Source organism: Martes martes, assembly GCF_963455335.1.
Source record: "Martes martes genome assembly, chromosome: 15".
Classification (NCBI taxonomy): domain Eukaryota; kingdom Metazoa; phylum Chordata; class Mammalia; order Carnivora; family Mustelidae; genus Martes; species Martes martes.
The window spans coordinates 15,443,701-15,463,745 of NC_137903.1; the positions used below are offsets into that span (position 1 = coordinate 15,443,701).

At 36.4% G+C, this 20,045-nt stretch overlaps 1 protein-coding gene across 2 annotated transcripts in view; it reads left to right on the plus strand.

Annotated features, from left to right (window-relative positions):
- USH2A (usherin) overlaps positions 1-20,045 on the plus strand; it is a gene marked incomplete at both ends in the record, with an annotated part of 700,457 nt that overhangs the window by 466,229 nt on the left and 214,183 nt on the right. For both annotated transcript variants that reach the window (XM_080825193.1, XM_080825194.1), the window contains 2 exons: positions 8,123-8,457; positions 9,365-9,487. In XM_080825193.1, the coding sequence (XP_080681319.1) occupies positions 8,123-8,457; positions 9,365-9,487 (458 nt within the window). The remainder of the gene's footprint in view (positions 1-8,122; positions 8,458-9,364; positions 9,488-20,045) is intronic.

Below are 20,045 nucleotides of genomic sequence, written 5' to 3' on the forward strand. Positions count from 1 at the left end.
CAAGGGAAATTAGTGTAACCAAACAGGAGGGAGTTTTGTAGCTTAGAAGCCTCTTTTGTGTAAATACACACATGCTTCCATGGATTCAGTCTTGTACTACTGCCAAAAGTATTGGTACAGTAGCTTGCTCACCAGAGCACAAAACAAAGGATATTTGCATAACAGCAAAGTTCATCTGTTGAAATTATCACTTGGATCTATGTTGTGTGTTCTCTCTCCCCCACAAAAGCAAACACTAGATGTTGCTAAACAGTGTAGATTGTTGAAGAAATTTAATTTGACCCGCAAACTAAGAGCTATTTTTAAAAGCCGTTTTTAATTTCAACGAGAGACTAGGAAAGCAACACACCTTTTTGATAGAAATAGCAAAAGTATATCAAATTCTGTTGATCACCCACTAAAAGCAAATTAATTTGAAGTACATGGCATATAATGTTTATTAGTCAGATTGGGCAATCTTAAAACCACTCTTCATTCGAAAGAAAAACCAAACAAAATCCCAAACAAACCTAGAGTCATTAATCATTCCAGAAATAACTTTTTGTTTTAATCCTGAGGGAATCTTACAAAACTTCAGTAGCAATACCAATCGATACAATGCGACTTAAGCACTGTCCCTTCTCAGAGGCAAAGCTACATATGGACTGGACATTTTCCTGGATTCTCTATGACAAAAATTTAATAACTAGTCAGATCTGAAAAAAAGAACAAATATTTTCAGAAGAGTAATGTCTCCATGCACAATGCTACTTAATTCGGCATATAAAAATAACGATCAAAAGTACCAAAACAAGTGGCCTTGCTTTTTCTTCTTCTTCTTTTTTTTTTAAATTCCCACTTTTGGTTTTGTAACCTCATCCCAGGATGAAACCATGTACGGGGCTCGTCGGCTTGCTAGAGTAAAATTTAGTTTAGCTTGGCTGGGGAGCACCATGTCCCAGGCTCTCACCTACCAGGTCAGGAATCTCAAATCTCTAAGAAGGTACCTGAAATATATGGCCATGTTACATTAACAAAAGGTTTTTTTTTTTTTTTTAAATCATAATTTTAAATCATTAATTAATTCTCATTTTATTTCTATCTAGAAAAGAAAAAGTTATCAATGAAGAGACTCTTCAGGAATATTCAACTGAATCTAGTTTAGGCTGATACATATTTAAATATTAAAGCGACATATTTGTGCTTCAGTATAATTGGCTCACATTATGTTCAGAAAGATCTTAAGATTGCTAACCTACATCTTCCAGTGATACGGCTTACCTGACACACAAAAGCATGTGACTGCAGTAGAGTGATTTCTCTCTGTAAAACATAAGATCTAAACGTTAAAATTGCGTATACATGAAATATTAATGACAAGTATTGTCATTAATGCACCGGTTCAGAAATTGATTCGACATTTACTACATAGAGTCATTCTGAGTATTAGGATGAAGGAAATCATCACTTATATTAACAACAACAACAATAGTAACTTCAGTTCTGCTAACATTTATTGAGCAGGGACATTTCTTCCTGATTTAAGCACTGAGGAAACACCAGAGACCAAAACAGAATCCTTACTTTCATGGAACTTACATTTTAGACAGAACTACACGAATAAATATATAATATGCCCAGAAGTGACAAGGACTTGGTAGAAGAAAAAATCAGCTTAAGAGGAATAAAGAATACCAGTCAATAGGATGGGGGAGAACAGGACTGGACTGGTATTTCTTCCTAGTTCTTTCTATATTGGGCCGTATGTTCTGTTCACCACCACCCCATCCTGCCTGTAAGAAGTCGTGATCTAACAAGGAATGCAGGGAAAACTCCATATACTTACTTAGGTCAAATGGAAAACAAATAACATGATAATAAGTGCAAAAAGGTGATATGACTTGGCATACATTTGAGCTTTAAGAAGGGAAAATTGGAGAGCACAGCTGTATATCAAAGTCATATTCTTAATTCTGTTTTTGATTATTTGATTATAAAGAAAATAAATAATATATGATGTCAGAGAGGTTACCTGAAAAAGTAAAAACCATGCAGGTTTATTTGGTATTTAATCATGTAAGAAAATTCATTGCATTTTCTAAAGTTGGCAAAAGTGCTCTACTAAAACTTGAAAAAAATAGTTCGGTAAAACTATAGACTAATTTCATATATGAATATAGATTCAGAACTTTTCAATAAAATATTAGCAAATTGAATCAGGGAGTATATTAAAAGAATGACACTCCAGGAGACATTTGGCTTGACTCCAAAAATGTAAGGATGGTTTAATGTCATGACATCTATCAACATACTTCCTAAGTCAACTGATCAACAGAGAAAGCTCATATAATTTTTTTTATCAATAGATGCAATAGAAAAAGGACTTATAAGATTTAGCAGCCATTTCTAGCAAAAATTCAATGTAAAATCAGATTAAGGTAAAGTCGATTTCTAGGATTGCTGGTGTTTAAAACTCAACTGTTCACTTTATAAAAGTACAAGATTTACAAGGTTGCTTATAATGGTTTAGAGGTTGCTACACTGAAGCCGTTTTGTTTTGTTTTGTTTTTAATTTTTTTCATTTATTTATTTGTTTTTCCTCACCGTAGCACATACCCTCTCCAATGTCCATCATCCAGCCACCCCATAGATTCCACCCCCTTCTCCTCCAGCAACCCTCAGTTTATTTCCGAGATTTAGAATCTTTTATGGTTTGTCTCCCTTCCTGGTTTCATCTTGTTTCGTTTTTCCCTCCCTTCCCCTATGATCTTCTATCTTGTTTCTCGAATTCCTCAAGTCGGTGAGATCATATGATAATTGTCTTTCTCTGATTGACTTATTTTGCTTAACATAATACCCTCTAGTTCCATCCACGTCATTGCAAATGGCAAGATTTGGGGTTTTTGGTTTTTTGGGTTTTTTTGGATGGTCTTGAGTACAATTGAAGACTAATAGAAAATAAAACATGCAGTTATGTCATGTAACTGTGATGTGGCAAAAAAAAAACTTCGATGGTGATGACTCGAGCGCAGCCTCACCTTCCACAGCTAAAGCAGAATGAAAGACAGTAGGCCTGCAGTTCTCAGTCCTCAACTGTCAGAGCTTGCGCTCCGCTCAGACTGCTAAAGACACCCACTGTGATCGTGGGCTACAAGGAGTAGCAGTGTCCACCGGATTCTGTCCATGCATTGTGTTACTAGGGTGTATACTCTTAGTGCTGCTCATTTACAAATCTGATAATAACCCAGAGTAAAAAGAGTTGTTTTAATCACCACTATCACCCGTTCATGAAGGTGGACCTGTCGCTGATGTCTGCTTAAATCAAATGATAATATATATTATTTATATATATGTGTAGCATCTTATGGAAGAAAATAAAATAGCAATGATGACTACTACTAATAATATTTTGTTTCAAACTGGATAAAATCATTTTAAGTTATATAAAGAAGGTTAAATAGTCAAACTAGTCCAGAAAATTGTGAAAGAAAAAAATGCCAAGGTGACATCTTCAGTATTTCAACTTACCATAAAGCCACTGAATCATGACATGGTATGGTGTTAGCATAACAATAGACAAATGATCACTTGAGCAGACTAGAGGTTAGATACAGGTACAAGTATACGTGAGAACTTAACTTATTATAGAAGCAACATTTTATTTCAGTGGGAAATAATGGTTTTTAAAAAAAATGGTACTGGCCTGACAATTCATGTGTAAGAAAAAAAGATCTTTTTATTATATCATAACTAAATTCCAATAAATTAAAATTTTAATGTGAAAAAATAGAAAGCTTAGAAAAAGAATTTTATATAATTTAAAGATTAGAGGGATCTTTCCAAAGAAAAACAAAACAAAACAAAAACCAGAAACTATGACTTAAAGGAAAAGCTAGGGGCACATAGGTGGCACACTTGATTAAGGGTCTGCCTTCAGCTCACATCCTGATCCTGGGGTTCTGGGATTAGAGCCCCATGATGGTTGGCTCCCTGTTCAGAGGGGAGCCTGCTCCTCTCTCTCCCTCTGCCCTTCCCAACCCTGCTTGTGCACTCTCTCTCTGATAAACAAATTAAATCTTTAAAATTAAAGAAAAAGAAAAGATTTTTAAAAAAGAAAAATGGTTATATATAGCTAGAAAATAATTTGATTGTTTCTTGCTGGCCATAAGACTCCCTCAAAAAAGAAAAAAAACAAAAAACAAAACAAAACAAAAATGTTAAACTCCAAGAGATAGATTGGTAAAATACAGCTGTAATATACATTATAGAAAAATAGGTTATTTCCCCATAATATACAAAGAACTTTTAATAATTTAAGATAAAAAGGTAATTCAATAGAAAATAATGTGAAAAATATGGATAATTTAGAGGGGAGATATGCAAAGGGTCAGTAATATTTGGAAATATTTGTACCTTGCCAAAAAAGCCAAGAGAATGCAAACTAATAGAGAAATAAGTAATAATAAAGAAATAATTAGAGAAATAATATAGTAATAAACAAGCAAAAACTAAAAGGAGTAGTAATTTTAATAGTTTGTGAGGAAGCAGATCATGGAAACTTTCTTTCATTGTCTGTGATAAAGTGAATTACCTCAACCTTTTAGAAAGTAATCCCTCAATAATGATTAAAATTAAACATAATATACCTTCTGGCATAGCAATTCTTGCTAATCTATCCAAAAAAAAAAAACAAATACAATATGTATGCATATATTTTCAAATATTGTTTTTAGCAGTAAGGAAATATCAGTAGGATAAAAACTGAATAATTTGTTTTCAGTCATGAAAGGAATATTATGTAATGGAAAAAAGAATGAGTGTATCCTCTATTGTTAAGTGTAAAAATTAAGTTGCAGATTAACAGGTGTAGAATAAACATATCATGTAAAAAAAAATTAAAAAAGAGAAAGCTTATATATGTGTGGGTATATTTGCTTTGGTTATATGAGCATACCAGAAAGTATGGGAGACTATATCTCAAAATATTACCTATTCCTTTTAAGAGTGGTAGCTGGCAGTGGAGAGGGATGGGAAGAAGGTAGAGGTGAAGGCCATAATCAACTATATATCTATATCTATATCTATATATTATAAATATATAAATACTATATATATATATACTCTTTCTCTAGTTTCAAAATGCAAATCTAATATCTGAAATGAGAAAGTAATGTTAACAATTTTAAAAGAAAAGGATGACATTTTGAAAGAGAAAATTTAATTTTATTTCAACAAATATTTATTGTACAGTTTATTCCATGTGAGAAGCTTTGCCAGGGAGTCCGTTGTTAAGAGGAATTGCTATGTGGAGTCAAGTATTCCACACTGTTGGTCCTTGTATATCCGTATGTTGTATTGATTAAGTAGTCTTAGAGTCATGCAATCACATGTAGACATGAAGGCATCCAAAAAATAATAACTGAAAAGAAAATTGGAAATCTAAGAAACACTCAACTAAAAAATAATTAGGGTAGGCAAGACACCTCTGAAGTTAAGCATTTTATTTCTAGCCAATAACTACAATTCTGTGTAATAGATTTCAATGTAAAATTACTGTTTTAGAGAACATCTACCTCTCGCTTATTCAAGTCAGGAAGAGACTTTTTGGTGCTAGTTTTCTGGGATTCGGCAATACTCCATAATCCTCCCTGTGGCCCATGTATATATAAAAAACCATGGGAAGTTAAACTGAAAGTGTTAATCTCATACATTTTGGCCATACTATAGTAAATATGGTCTTAAGCCTAGGAAAGAATAGAATACAATATTTAGCTAGCTGGCTCCTTAAAAATCTTAGACACATTTATTTTTAATAATGGCTGCAGGGTATTTCCAGGAAGGTAATCCAATTAGATGCCACTTCTCTTAGCTTACTGACCATAAGGACAATGGCCTTCTCCACGTAAACGTCCTTCGAAAAATTTCTGTAGAAGTAGATTCATGTCTTCCAATTCAATACTGTCAAAAAGACATTTTCTAAGTCTAACTTTTTAAATGAGAAAAATAGCTCATTGCTTGATGTAAACATTTATAGTAGAGAAAATTGCATTTTTTTTTCCCAAAGATCAAATGACTGTCTCCAGTGTCATTACATCAAATCTCTTAACCTCTTCTAGATATCTTATCCAAGATTTATCTCTTTATTTTAAAGATTTTATTTCATTTGAGAGAGAGAACATGAGCATGAGTGGGGTGAGGGTCAGAGAGAGAGAGGGAGATGCCGAGTCCCCACTGAGCAAGAAGCCCCACACAGGGCTCGATCCCAGGAGTCTGGAATCATGACCTGAGCTGAAGGCAGATGCTTAACTGAGTGAGCCACCCAAGCACCCTTCAAGTTTTATGTTGTGAATGGTTTTTCTCAGCCGCAATACCAAGTTCCAAATCAATTTACTATTAGCTCAACTGCACAGACTGTCTCCTAAGTTTTAATTCTTTCAAGTGCTGCCAGACCTTGACCTGAACTCAGAATGTTCTGGCTTGAGAGGCAAAGAAGTGGTATTCCACATATCAGTAGGGTTGAATTTAGCTATCATAACCCTTCCATTTTTCACGTACGTAACAAGAATCAAGAAGCCCTGAGTTTGACCTTGACTCCTTTTTTTTGTGTGTCCACTGAGCATTTCACCTCCAAAACAAATAGAATCCTGTATCTTTTCTACAACCTTTGCTCTTTAGGTTTCTTTGATCTTCTCTACATCCAGACACATCCGCTATGCTCATAAGGAACACATTTAAACCTTCTTCTCGCCCTAGCACAGTGTGGGCCACTCCAAGAAGTTTTTAAAATTAACAGTTGCAAGCCATGTAGTAAAATCTGAATAGATACTGGGTCATTGCTAATTATAAATTAGGACACAGTCGTCAAGCAACTAGACAACTGACATGTGGTGGGAGCCCATTTTGTTGCCACTTATTAGTAAGAATGCCCTCTGAAAATCCCAGGTGATATTCCTTCTGGAAGAAACTCTTTTCCCTTTGATTTAAGATAGAAAATGTTGATCCTTCTCTATCCTAATTTTTGTTACTTTTTTCTGACTTTGATTTTGTATAGAGTTACAAATGTGGCTATTAATATATATTTACTCTGGAAATATGTCTTTTAAATTTTCAAAATAACTATGCTAAGGGAAAACATACAATCTAATCAGCTGTGAGTACAGTTACTTACTGAATTCTGTCTCCGTGTGCATGGCATTAAATGGGCATACAATTTAGGCCCTGCCATCAAGAAGCTTACAGGCTATTTAGGAGATGAAATATATACTCCAAAATTTAAGGGACATTGCCAGACAATGATAAGAGAGGAATCAGAATAGTATGTAAAAAAGTAATTTTTTTAATGGCCTATATACATTTTTCTAGGGTTCTTTTACCCCCAAAGCATGAACGTGTTACCACTATGGCCTTAAAAAATTTAGCCAAAAAAAAAAAAAAAAGAAATATTAAACATTGTAATATTCCATTACAAAATGTTTCTTTCTTTTTTTTCTGCTGCTCAGGCCCATGTGTTAGTTAAACAGGATCATCCTTTGCTTGCCTTTTTCAAGGCTTATCTCTTATATCTGAGACTAGAATTTGCTATTGCTTTACTTTCTACATGATGTGCATGTGAGATTCAGGAACTCAATTGTGCATCCTCAGAAAATGCAATGTCTGATTCCTCCACCCTCACCATCAAAAAAAAAAAAAAAAAGTAGTGACATATTTAGAGTACATACTAATAATGCAAAGCAGGGAGTTCTGATGTTTCATTTAATTGAGTTATAAACAAGAAAACTGTCAAATCCTGCCGCTGCCCCATTGATGCCTGCGGATGTGTGAATTTCCTCCATGTGTGTGCTCTGTGTCCTTTAGAACACCCACAGTGGAGATGAATCACTAAGGTGTGTATTAGTCTGACAGTCCTAGAAAGTATCACGACGAAAAGCCAAACCCAGGAAACAGCATTTCATTTAGTTCCTGGTGTACTGCTAATTGATCCCAAACCCTTCATTACTGTCTAGTGCAAAAGGCTAAGTCGAAAGGAGGCATTTAGAAAGTGGCTTAAGTGAAAACAAGGCACGGCAAAATTCTAGGTCTTGTGAAGTTCACTTGCTCTGTTCCTGTGTTGTCACACTGATTCTAAATTTATCTTTTATTTCAGGTCACTTGGAAACCCCCACTCATGCAGAATGGAGACATGCTTAGCTATGAGATCCGCATGCCGGATCCTCGTATCACAATAACCAATGTGACTCCCTCAGTGTTAAGTCAAGTAATTACTCATCTGATTCCTTTCACTAATTACTCTGTCACCATTGTGGCTTGCTCAGGAGGTAACGGGTACCTAGGAGGGTGCACAGAGAGTTTACCTACCCATGTTACCACCCACCCAACCCTACCTCAGGGCATTAACCCATTGTTGGTGGTTCCACTAAGTGAATCATATGTTGGAATTTCGTGGCAGCCACCATCCAGACCAAACGGACCCAATCTGAGGTAAGAGAAAGTGACTGTGCATTTGGATTTTGCTATGGCCTTATCTCCAGGAAGGAAGGAAAGAAAGAAAGAAAGAAAGAAGGGAGGCTTTTACTCACGTATGAATGTAGAACTAATTCCTAATTGGATAGCCCCACTCATAACTTGAGTACAATTTCATATTGTGTATCTCGACTTATATGGAGCCATAGAAGTTCGAGATAGAAATATAATTTTGTGAAGCTCTAAAACCCCTTCAAACAACAATCACTGTTCTAACAATTTTTGATGTAATCCTTCTCTTGATTTTCAGAATATGTTTTTATTATATGTTAGACAAACTCGATGCCTGTTCTGAATGATACATTTACACAAAAATGCCTCAAAATTCTGAAGCTAACACAATAATTCTCTGGCAGGGTATTATTATCTGGAAACTTGTAAAGAATGTGGTCAGGGACATAGATAAGATGAAAGAAACGTGTGTGATTCTGAAATAGCTTTTTAACAACCTCAACTTGACACTCAGCCAAGAGTAGCAAGTTGATAATATTATCATTATTTATAAAGCACTGATGGGTTGATGTCTTAGAAAACCATTAACTTTATAAGCATTTCGTATTTCCACTTTGTGTGAAACTGGTGATAATGTTTTGGCAAATCTGAAATAGAAGAAATCTAAAATGTTATCATTCTTACTGATAATAGTAAAATGTGAATGTAGCTGATTGTTTCAAAATAATTGAATACCTGAAACTTGAGCCAGAAGACAGTGATTATCTGGAAAAAAAACTTCGTGATTGTAAATTAAGATGTTTTCTTTTCGTTTATGTGCACACACCAGACACTCATCCTATGAAGCAACCTGAGTTTTGGTAATAACATTAGTTGAGATAATCCCAATGTTTCTGCTCGTCTTTTGCTTTAGATATGAGCTTCTGAGACGTAAAATCCAGCAACCACTTGCATCAAATCCCCCAGAAGATTTAAATCTGTGGCACAATATTTATTCAGGAACTCAGTGGTTTTATGAAGATAAGGGTCTTAGCAGGTGAGATTACAAAAACTATAAAAACAAATGCTGGCATTTAGTCTTGCGCACGTTGACTAGTTCAGAGTATCTTTGTGTCTTCATTGTGTGCGCATGTTATCAGTTGTGCAATAAAACATGTTCGGTGATTATCTGTGGCGTTAATCATCGGACTGCAACAGTCAGCATGTTTCATGTTTGCCATCTTAACTGTACACTTAAATAAGCCTTTTGAATTCAAACTTGTACATGTTTCAGCTCTAGCAAGACATGAAAACTTAATAGAGGAATTTGGGAAAATTGAACATCTATAAAATGGGGGAGGAGGAGGGAGTGACTGGGCACTAACCAAATGCTTACTACTTCTGGAAAATAATTGTTACAAGTCACTGATCCAACCCACAAAAAATTGTTTAGTTGGCACACCTCAGATTTGAAAGAATTCAACCTAGGGTTTAAAGGAATCAGGAGACAGGCAAACAGGATGTCAGCAAAGAGCACCTTGTGGGAGAGCCCGCTGACCTGGGTGTGTTTCATGAAGCGCTGGAGAACCGGGTTTGGGACTTCACGCAACTCATGTAACTTCTCCAGGCTTAACTTTGTCAATAAAATGAAGAGATTGGATGGAATTGAATGATTTCTCAGCTTTGATGAGTCCAAGCAATGTAATCAAATCACCAGAAAACAAAACAAAACAAAACCCCACAAATAGTGTTTTATGAATGCTTTTCAGACATGTTTTTCAATAACTTTTCTATAAGCTTTATTATTTCCCTGGACTCACCACTGACTGGCTCTACTCTGACCGCTGTTTACAGCTCTGGCCTTCCTCCCTCCTGTTCCTCACCTAGGCTTGTCCCAGCCTCGTTCACCTCACTTCCAGGGCCTGTGATGTGCCACACTTCCTGGGTCAGCTTCTCCCCGTCACTGCCCTCCCTCTTTGTCTGACTAGCTTATCCATCTCACGCTGGCCTGGAAGTTTCCTAGTGGGCTTCCCTGCCCACTCTTCCTGGTCTGACTCAGCTGCCCCCTGTATTCTTACAACACCCTCACATATCACTAGAGTCAGTAATGTACGGGCCTGGGGACTTGTCTGGACACCCCATTGTATTGTCAGATCCACCCTGAGGCAGGGCTTTGCCTTCATGACTTCTGAACCTTCAGTCCCTAGACTACTGTCTGCACATCCTGGGCCCAGGAATAGTTGTTAAATGAAAGAATATGTTAACTCAGGAAAGGGTGGGTTATTTCATTTCTCTGTGCCTTAGGAATGTTAATTGTATTGTTATTCTCTTTAGGGGAATGGGTAGAACTAGGGAAAATCTCCATCCATCTTAAAGGATTGTGATGGGAAAACCTTATAGATATTGTAAGGTTCTGGGGGGTGGGGAGGCAGCATGAATCTGATGAAGCTATAAAGTGAACCACAGGAAATTGCCAATTTTTGGTAAGTCAACCTAAAGTATCATGGTCACTAGACTGTTCACTATTTTTAATCATTTACTTCATCCAACATCATTCTATAATTACCACTTCAGTTGAAGAAATTCATGTATTCAGCAATTTCTTCTTGCTGAAAGGCACTAGGATAAGACAAAAATGAATTCAGCATAACCCTTGGCCTCAAAGACCTCACTCACAGTCTAGTGGAGGAAAACACACCACACCCACGACTATGTGTGTACTAATTGCTTTTTTTTTTTTTCCCCCAAGATTTATTTATTTATTTATTTGACAGACAGAGATCACAAGTAGGCAGAGAGGCAGGCAGAGAGGGAGGAAGGGAAGCAGGCTCCCTGCTGACCAGAGAGCCCGATGCGGGGCTCGATCCCAGGACCCCGAGATCATGACCTGAGCCGAAGGCAGAGGCTTTAACCCACTGAGCCACCCAGGCGCCCCTGCTTTTTTTTTTAAGATTTTATTTATTTATTTGAGAGAGAAAGAGCATGTGGGGGGAGGGGAAAGGGTAGAGCGGGGCTCAATCCCAGGACCCTGGGATCATGACCTGAGCCAAAGACAGATGCTTAACCAACTGAGCAACCCAGGCTCCCTTGTATTAATTGCTATCATCCCAGTTCACTACTTAGTCACCAGTACTGCATAGGGAAATCATATAGAAAAGTAGCTTTCTACGATCTGTGAACTCCGAAGGCCTTAAATATACCCTGTCTAAAATAAACAGACCTTGACTATTTAACATTACTGAATCAGATGTTTAGCCATGAGATGTTTGAAAAAGAGAATAAATCTCAGAAAGTTAATGTTTCTTTGTAGAAGAAATGAAAAGTTATAAAAGAGAGCCAAAGCCAAATATTTATTATTGAAATTTTAGTGATACCTCTAAGAATTTTTAATGAGAAGTCCAAATCTAAGATCTAAGAAAAGAGGTATAGTTAAATCCCCAGAAATCAAGTTGAAGTGTAAGGTGACATAAACATAGGGATGACAGCTATTTCTAAAAGGGAAGTATATATCTAACAAAATATGCTGAGTGGTATTTTGGCTAGCCTCATAATACTAAATGCCAAGGGATTTTTTTTTTTTCCTGCTAAGACTAGCAAAAAAGAAAAAAGAAAAAAAAAAACTTTTTTATTCAAATAACTGCTATGACCCATGTAAGCAGCTTGTGGTAAAAAAACAATATGCATATCTTTTTAATATTAAAAATAAACAGTGTGAGTCTTCATACGATGAGAACGTTTTTTTTCTAGCCCTCTACCCTTTGTAAGTCCCCCCCCCCAAAAAAAAAGCTAGGGTCCCCTTCAGCCCGTGGAGGGTTCTCTCACAGCTCTGAGAGAAAACTGGAAATTAGTCCACTGATGGGCACTGTGTGCTGTGACCGTTCTTCTTCTACAAAGTGATCTTTCTCGGTAGAGGCTGCCATTACCCACCTTGACTGCTAGCAGCTAGGGCTCACGGCCCCTGCTGGTAAGCCAGGGGTCTCTCAGACTGCAGAGGGGAGGACCCGAGCTCTCTGCTCACTTTGTTACACACCTGTCTCACAGCTCCTTAATGACCCTACCCTTTGGCTTTTGTCTTCTTGACTTATTTGTTTGGTTGCTATTTTTTGGAGTGGGGAGGACTAATTGAATTCTAAAGCCTTTAAGAGAACAAGCAATTTCCTATTCTCCTCAGACTCCATCATTCCTTCTTTCTTTCTTATCTTACATATACATAAATAAGTGGAATACTGAAGTGTCTCTCTCCATCTTGACCTGATATCACCACAGCTATATCTAGAATCCGTTTTTAAAATGGCACTTTTCTTGATATAAAAAGTAAAATTAAGATTCACTGGGCATCCCTTTATGAATGTATCTGTGAATATAAATATAAATTGAAGTCAATTTCCTTGGTCAAATGATCTATTTTGGTTAGCTGTATGTTTATGATAGATAGAAAACACATCAATTTAATATAAATTATTATTATATTCTGAAGTTCAAATCATTCTAGTAGTTATTTTTCCCATTTTATCTCCATGTACAGAATGGAATATTCTGAGCTAATTATCTAAATAATTTAGTTTAAACAAAAATAGCTTTGTTCCTATGATTGTCTTAGGAAAGGGGTGATTTTATCTGAGCTACACAGTTAAGTTGTCTCATTATTGAATTTTTGCTCTATGTAGACATGAACTCCATGTAACTGTAAGTTTATATGATTTGTCAGTTTCTAACTTTTCTTCCTTAATAATTCTGTGCAAAATAGTCAAGTTATGGTTGTTGGGGGAACCATAACTTTAGGTTCCCTGACATTTTCATCACTTAGAAAACCTGGTGAACATGCTGTTATCATCTGATGCTGAGGTGAGCCAGGCAAGGTTTAATGGGGGGCAGCGAACTCCTCATTGTAAACATCAGCCCACCCTTATGATTTCCAGTGCCTTGTTTTCTGAGTGATCAGATAAAACTACCAAGAACACAGTGATGGCATACCCTCCTTTTTGTTTTGGATTTGATGCAGGAGGAACAAGTTATAAGAAATAATAAGTTATTTTTTCTATTTTAAGGAAAATGTTGACTTGTAGATAATAGTACCTTAGCTTCAATTAAATTTATAAAGGGAGGTATGTTCCAACTCCTGTTCCTTTTCTAAATGTACTTCTTTGCAATGGAAAGAGACTTCCATGTGACTCCTCAAGGATCCATGAATTGTCTTATCTTTAAATGAAAGTATTCAGGGTGCCTGGGTGGTGTAGTTGGTTAATTATCTGGCTCTTTATTTCAGTGTGGGTCATGATCTCAGGATCCTGAGCTTGAGTCCCATGTCTGGCTCCATGCTCAATGGGGAGTCTGCTTGAGGATTCTCTCTCTCCCTTTGCCCCTCTACCCCGCCTCTAAAATAAGTAAATAAATCTTTTTTAAAAAGATTTTATTTAGGGGTGCCTGGGTGGCTCAGTGGGTTAAAGCCTCTGCCTTCGGCTCAGGTCCTGATCCCAGGGTCCTGGGATCGAGCCCTGCATCCGGCTCTCTGCTCAGCAGGGAGCCTGCTTCCTCCTCTCTCTCTGCCTGCCTCTCTGCCTACTTGTGATCTCCATCTGTCAAATGAATAAATAAAATCTTAAAAAAATAATAAAAATGAAAAAAATAAAAATAAAAAGATTTTATTTATTTATTTGACAGAGACATAGAGCCAAGAGAGCATGAGTGAAGGGAGTGGCAGAGGGAGAGGGAGAAGCAGGCTCCCCACTGATGAGGAGCCAAAAGTAGATGCTTAACCTTCTAAGCCACCCAGATGCCCTGTAAATAAATCTTTTAATAAATAAATGAAAGTATTCAAAATTAAATATTCATCTTATTTTCAAAAAATAGTTGGACTTGAGTGTTTTAAAATTAAATTCTTTAGCTAAATATATCATAAAATCTAAGTTTAAATTTTATTGGCATAGATTCTAATTTTTTTAAACCTTCCAAAATGAAATCTTTCAAGCCCTAAAAAGATGTAGTTTCTGGGAGATAATATTCAAAAGAATAGACCTTTCATTCCCCTCCTTTGCAATAAGATCAAATGTACACAGATGACATGTCCTGCTTTGCTAATATGGAAAGACAGGGCAAGTTTCAGGAGACCTGGTGGGATCTGCCAAGGGAAAGCAGGGGGAGGTAGGAAACCCTCCCCATACCCATTCCCCCGGTTGTAGCCAATGTAGCCTATAGAAGCCAGGGACTGCTGGAACCTTCAGCCTTACCCTTTTATCTTCTACCTTCTTCTTAATACCTTGCTCCTGGGCTTCCCTCTCTTCCAGTTCCTCTCCTGGGTGTTCTTTTCACAGGCAGCTCTGGGTACTGCTTTGTATTTGGGGTTTTCATGCTTTTGTAGAACTGTGGTTTCAGTAAACAGTGTCAGTTGCAAAAAAAAAAAAGAAGAAGAAGAAGAAGTGGAAGTGGAAGGAAGGCTTTTCTCCCATGACCACTAATGTGAAGTAGATCCTCTTATTTTCTTCATTAATGTCAAAATGTGAATAAAAGTCGGGTCTCAGAATGAAAGCCAACTTCTGTACACGTAATTGTGCCATCTCATAGGAAGAGACTTATTCAAAATGAGCAAATATGTGTCTATTTCACATTTAAATTAAAGTAGTAGAGTCACAGTGTGTTTCTCCATTGAGATTTTTTTCATCGCTCTAAATTTACCTCAAGCTATCCTTTTGCAAGTGCCATCATATGAAACCTTACCTCATGAAAAATGAGTCTCCAAATGTGGAAGAATGCATTTTTGTCTTAGGAGATTTTTTTTCCCTCATGTTTTATTCAAAACCAAAAAACAAACAAACAAATTAAAAAAAAAAACAAAAACAAACCCAAACTAGTTTCTTTGCATTTCTTTCTAATGTGATAACATAGTAGAGCAAAGACAGAAATTACAGCAAAATTATTTTAGGTGTGGCATTCTGGCAGCACAATTATAGATGGCCACAATAATATGACAGCAGCAGCTTTCCCTCTCTCAATCTGGAAAGTACCATGTTATGAAAACTTTCAAGGGTGATAAGCATTACTCTTCAATATCAAAAGAAAAAATCTTCAGTAGCATTTTTAGAAACGGTAAGTAAGTGGTATAAAGAAGTAGCAGATACTGTCAATGAAATATATATATATATATATGTGTGTATATATACTGCAGATTTAAGCAGTAGAAACAAGTGTTGCATTTTTGCTTGCTTGTTTGTTCATTCCCTCAAAGGATTTGGGGATGTAAGGAACAGTTAGCTATCTGAGGTTTCTCAAATCCTCCCATGTGTGATGCTGTACTGCAGCACGTGCTGGGCTATGGCAGATATGAAGAAGAGTTAGTGGAAGAAGAAAGTGAGTAGCTTGTGTTTTCAGAAGCATGATTTATATTGGTGACAATATTGACACATGAATTCTGTTAGGACATCAATAAAGTTGACACATTTTTAATTCTGATGAAAATAACCTGAGGCATTCTGTGGCTGCACTGTAGAATTTTATTGGTTACAAAAACACATCAGACCCTTTCAAGATACAAGCCTTCGCACGTTTTGCCCTGGAATGATGCTTCCCACTAGACAAATGTCTTCGTTGCACAAAATGCCACTTGTCATCAATACCTAGCCCAAGTATTACCTCCTCCGTGAAGACTGTATGACTGGATGAGGTTCAACTAGATGCATGTTGGAAGAAAAGGAAATAAATGAACCCATATTTTAGGGGTTCTCATTTAAAAACATATTTCTGTAAATATGTATGTTCTCCAGTAGAACAGATAGCATGTTCATTATGTTTAGCATCTAGAATGTTGTTAGTGTTCAACAAATATTCTTTTTTTTTTCAACTGTTGAAAACCTTATTTTATTTTACTTTTTTAAAATTTTTTTTATTTTAATAAACATATAATGTATTTTTATCCCCAGGGGTACAGGTCTGTGAATCGCCAGGTTTACACATTTCACAGTACTCATCATAGCACATACCCTCCCCAATGTCCATTTCCCCACCATCAACAAATATTCTTAAATGAGTGAACGAATGAATGAATGAATGAATGAAATGATGCAGCAACATGACAGACAGTATAATGTGTAAAAGAAACATCTTGCTAAGTTTTAGTAGAGCTTATTTCTTTGTTGGATAGGTAGATTTTTGTGACACTAGTTTACCAAATCATATATGACCTGAAAGTTATGAGACTGAATGCTTTAGTAACTATGAAATATCCATTCATTCATTTATGAAATTTGCTACTCTGTGAATAAACAGATTCCTGGGTCATAAAAACGTCAACATCTAAACGGAACCTAACTTTCTAATCCACTTGAGCAAGAATAACTGAACCTTGAAATGAGTACATTACTATAAATAAGTTTTTAGTATAAATTATCTTTTATACGGAAAAATACCATAATTATTTCTTATAACACAACAAAGTTTTCCGTTTTCTGTGTGTTGGTGAAGGGAGACCTTGAGGGTGGTCTCAGACAAATGAGTAATTTAGAGAATAAGTATTATAATAACCCAGTCTTCCTAAATTGACCTCAAACAGTTGGTTTTACTGGGTATAGAATAAGCCCCATATGAAGTGTACATTCACTTCACAGATTTCAAAAGCTGTTTCCTATTGAGTTTGAAATGGTACATTTTTGAAGATGTCCCTACGAAACACAATTAGTATTTAGAGAAGAAATTGGTTTGATATACCTAAGTTTTGCATGAGTATATAATATCAATGACTCTAGCATTTTTCTTTTAAAAGTATCCTTTTATTATTAACTAAATGGAATGTCACATTTCATGTCAATAATCAACACCTCAGTCCATCCAAAAATGAGCGTACCTCGAGTGGACAGAAAAAAAAACCTCTTTAAGTACACTAATACATATATTCTTTTTTGACATGAAGTGGAAAAATATAAACTGACACATATAGTCACAAGGATATACACTGACAAACATAAAGATTAGGTTTTGGATGTAATGAAAACGATGTATTTTAGTATTTTATTGAAGAGAATTCAAGATTTTACATCCTTAAAAATTTAACTTAACCAATTGAAAGTTAAAGAAAATGCAAAAGACAGATGCATGACATCAAGTCAAATGCCTGTTGATTTCCCAATTAAATAAAATGATGAATAATAGAAAGAATTTGAGATTAGAAATGAGACTAGAGGCTTGCTGAGTCATCTTAACTAGTTGTAGAGCCTTAGGCAAATCCACTTCACTTCTCAGGGTCTCAGTTTTCTTATCTGTAAAATGGAGCAGGTATTTTATTATTTGAAGTGGAAATATTCTACGGCCATGTCTCACTCAAAAATTTTAGTATTACTTTGGAAATGGGCACTCCAATTATCTATATGACCTCAATTTCTTCTGTGCACGTATAAATTGTATATTTCAGCACAGCCACATTATGATGGAGTAGCCTAAAGTCCCTACAGGAGTTGTTTACAGTGTATCATTTAGTCAGTGATGTTGTTCATTCCAGTTGCAGAAAAGAACCACACAAATGGTATCACTTTAAAGCCATCAAGGTTACTAAATGTATAATACCATAAACATGTGAAAGAAAGATTCAACTGTTGTAGGAGAGAAGATTAGGCATCCAGATTCTAGCGAAATTTGTGTTAAGCCATTTCATGAAGTAAAACACAATTAAAAGTATTTCACTCAGGGAGAAAGCTAACGAAGCCAAGGTCGCTGGTTCAATTCCCAAGTGAGCCATTAGCTTTTGTATCATTCCATTGTCACAGACTCGCTACCTCTTATCCCCAACTCATCATCTTTCAAATTCATACTAGTGGTTACAGAGGAAATTGGGTGCGACTGGATATATAAGCAAAAATCTATCCCCAGCGCTAGAAAAATAACTCAAAGGTCAAGCCCCAGTGATATGACGTCATCCAAGTACTGACAGATCAGATTACCCTTATGATGATTATTACTATTATCGCCATCATTATTATGGTGGGAGCATTACATTGTGGTTAAAAGAGCAAGCTCTAGAATTGGATTGTCTGGGTTTGAATCTCTGCTGTCCCACTTACCAGCTTGACAACTTGGACAATTTATTTAACTTTTTGAGCCTTATTTTCCTCCTTTTCCAAAATAGTTGTTCTCATAGGGTAATTGTGAGGAACGAGTGAGTTAACCCATGTGGAAAATCCCTGAAACATACTAACTACTAAGTAAATGCTATTATTATCTTTCAGCTGTCTTGCTCATGTTGACTATTTGGCACTTGCCGAAAAACATTTGTGGTAGTTTCCTCTAGCTGCTAGAAATGAACTGGGTGACAAAAAACAATAGAAATTTATTGTCTTGCACTTCTGGAGGCCAAAAGTCCAAAATTAAGGTGTTGTCAGGGTCATGCTTCCTTCAGTCTCTGGAGAAAAATTGTTTCTTGCCTGTTCCAACTTATGATGTTCCCAGTTGTTCCTTGGCTCATGGCAGTATAACTTCAATTTCTGCCTATCTTCACAAGGCCTTCTTCTCCCTGTGTATGTCTGTATCTGTCTCAAAATTTTCCTCTGTTTTTATAAAGACATCAGTCCGTTGCATTTTGGGCTTTCCTGAACCTAGTATGACCTCGACTTGACTGTGTCTGCAAAATCCCTATCTCCAAATAAGTTCACATTCACAGGTACCAGGGGTTGGGACTTAAACATACTGGTTAGGGGTTGGGAGCACAGAATTCAACCCATTACAGCATACAAAGCAGAAAAAAAAAAAAGAAAGAAAGAAAGAAAATAAGGCAGAAGAAGAAAGGGTAAAGCAAACAAATGTAGAAAATTTGATGCTAGTACTTATTTGGGGGAAATAGGTAAAGAGCCTCAAAGAAATCACTATCCTTACCTATCACTACAACAGACCAACACCTTATATGTGACTGAGTCACAGCCCTGCAAAAATATCTTTGGACCATGAGTGAAAAACAAGATGACTTCAGCAAGCAGTAGAAGCAGACTTCAATATAGGTGGCAGCAAAATGCAGTGAGAATCCTGGCAGAATTATTTGACACAACCCTATAAATGGCATTCCCCCTTTGTCAAGCCTGATAAGTTGTGACTTGCTGAGACACATTCCATGGGCCCTGCATTGGATGCAGGGTGCCTTGGATGACATCGTAAACTCAAAAAAGGTGATGGTGATCTAAGGCCAGCATATACCCTGCATACTGGATGATCCCGGGGATAGTGATGTGTTGTGCAACATGTTTAAGCAAATGTCATGGTCTAAGCCATTGTCCACGCAAAGCCTGACTGTGTCTATAAATAGAATTTTCCTATCTGGGCAGTTTTGAACCAAATGAAGAGAGCATGATAGTCTTCTGCCTGAAAGAGCCAAAAAGGATTTAAAAAAAATGATGGCTTTACTTTATCATTGATTTAATACATGACTTGGAAAGTCCTCATCATCTCACATCCCCATGTCCAGTTTTCTCCTTCTGCAAAGCAATATTCAGTTTCCACTGTATTGACTCAAGTAAATATGTTCACACGATAGCAAAATGCAGCTCGCTGTAGCAAAACTCTCAGCGGGAGAATGTTGTACCCTTTGGTCACAGTTACGATTTAATTTAGGGGTTTATCAGTCTCCCAATGAGATTATGGGAGGG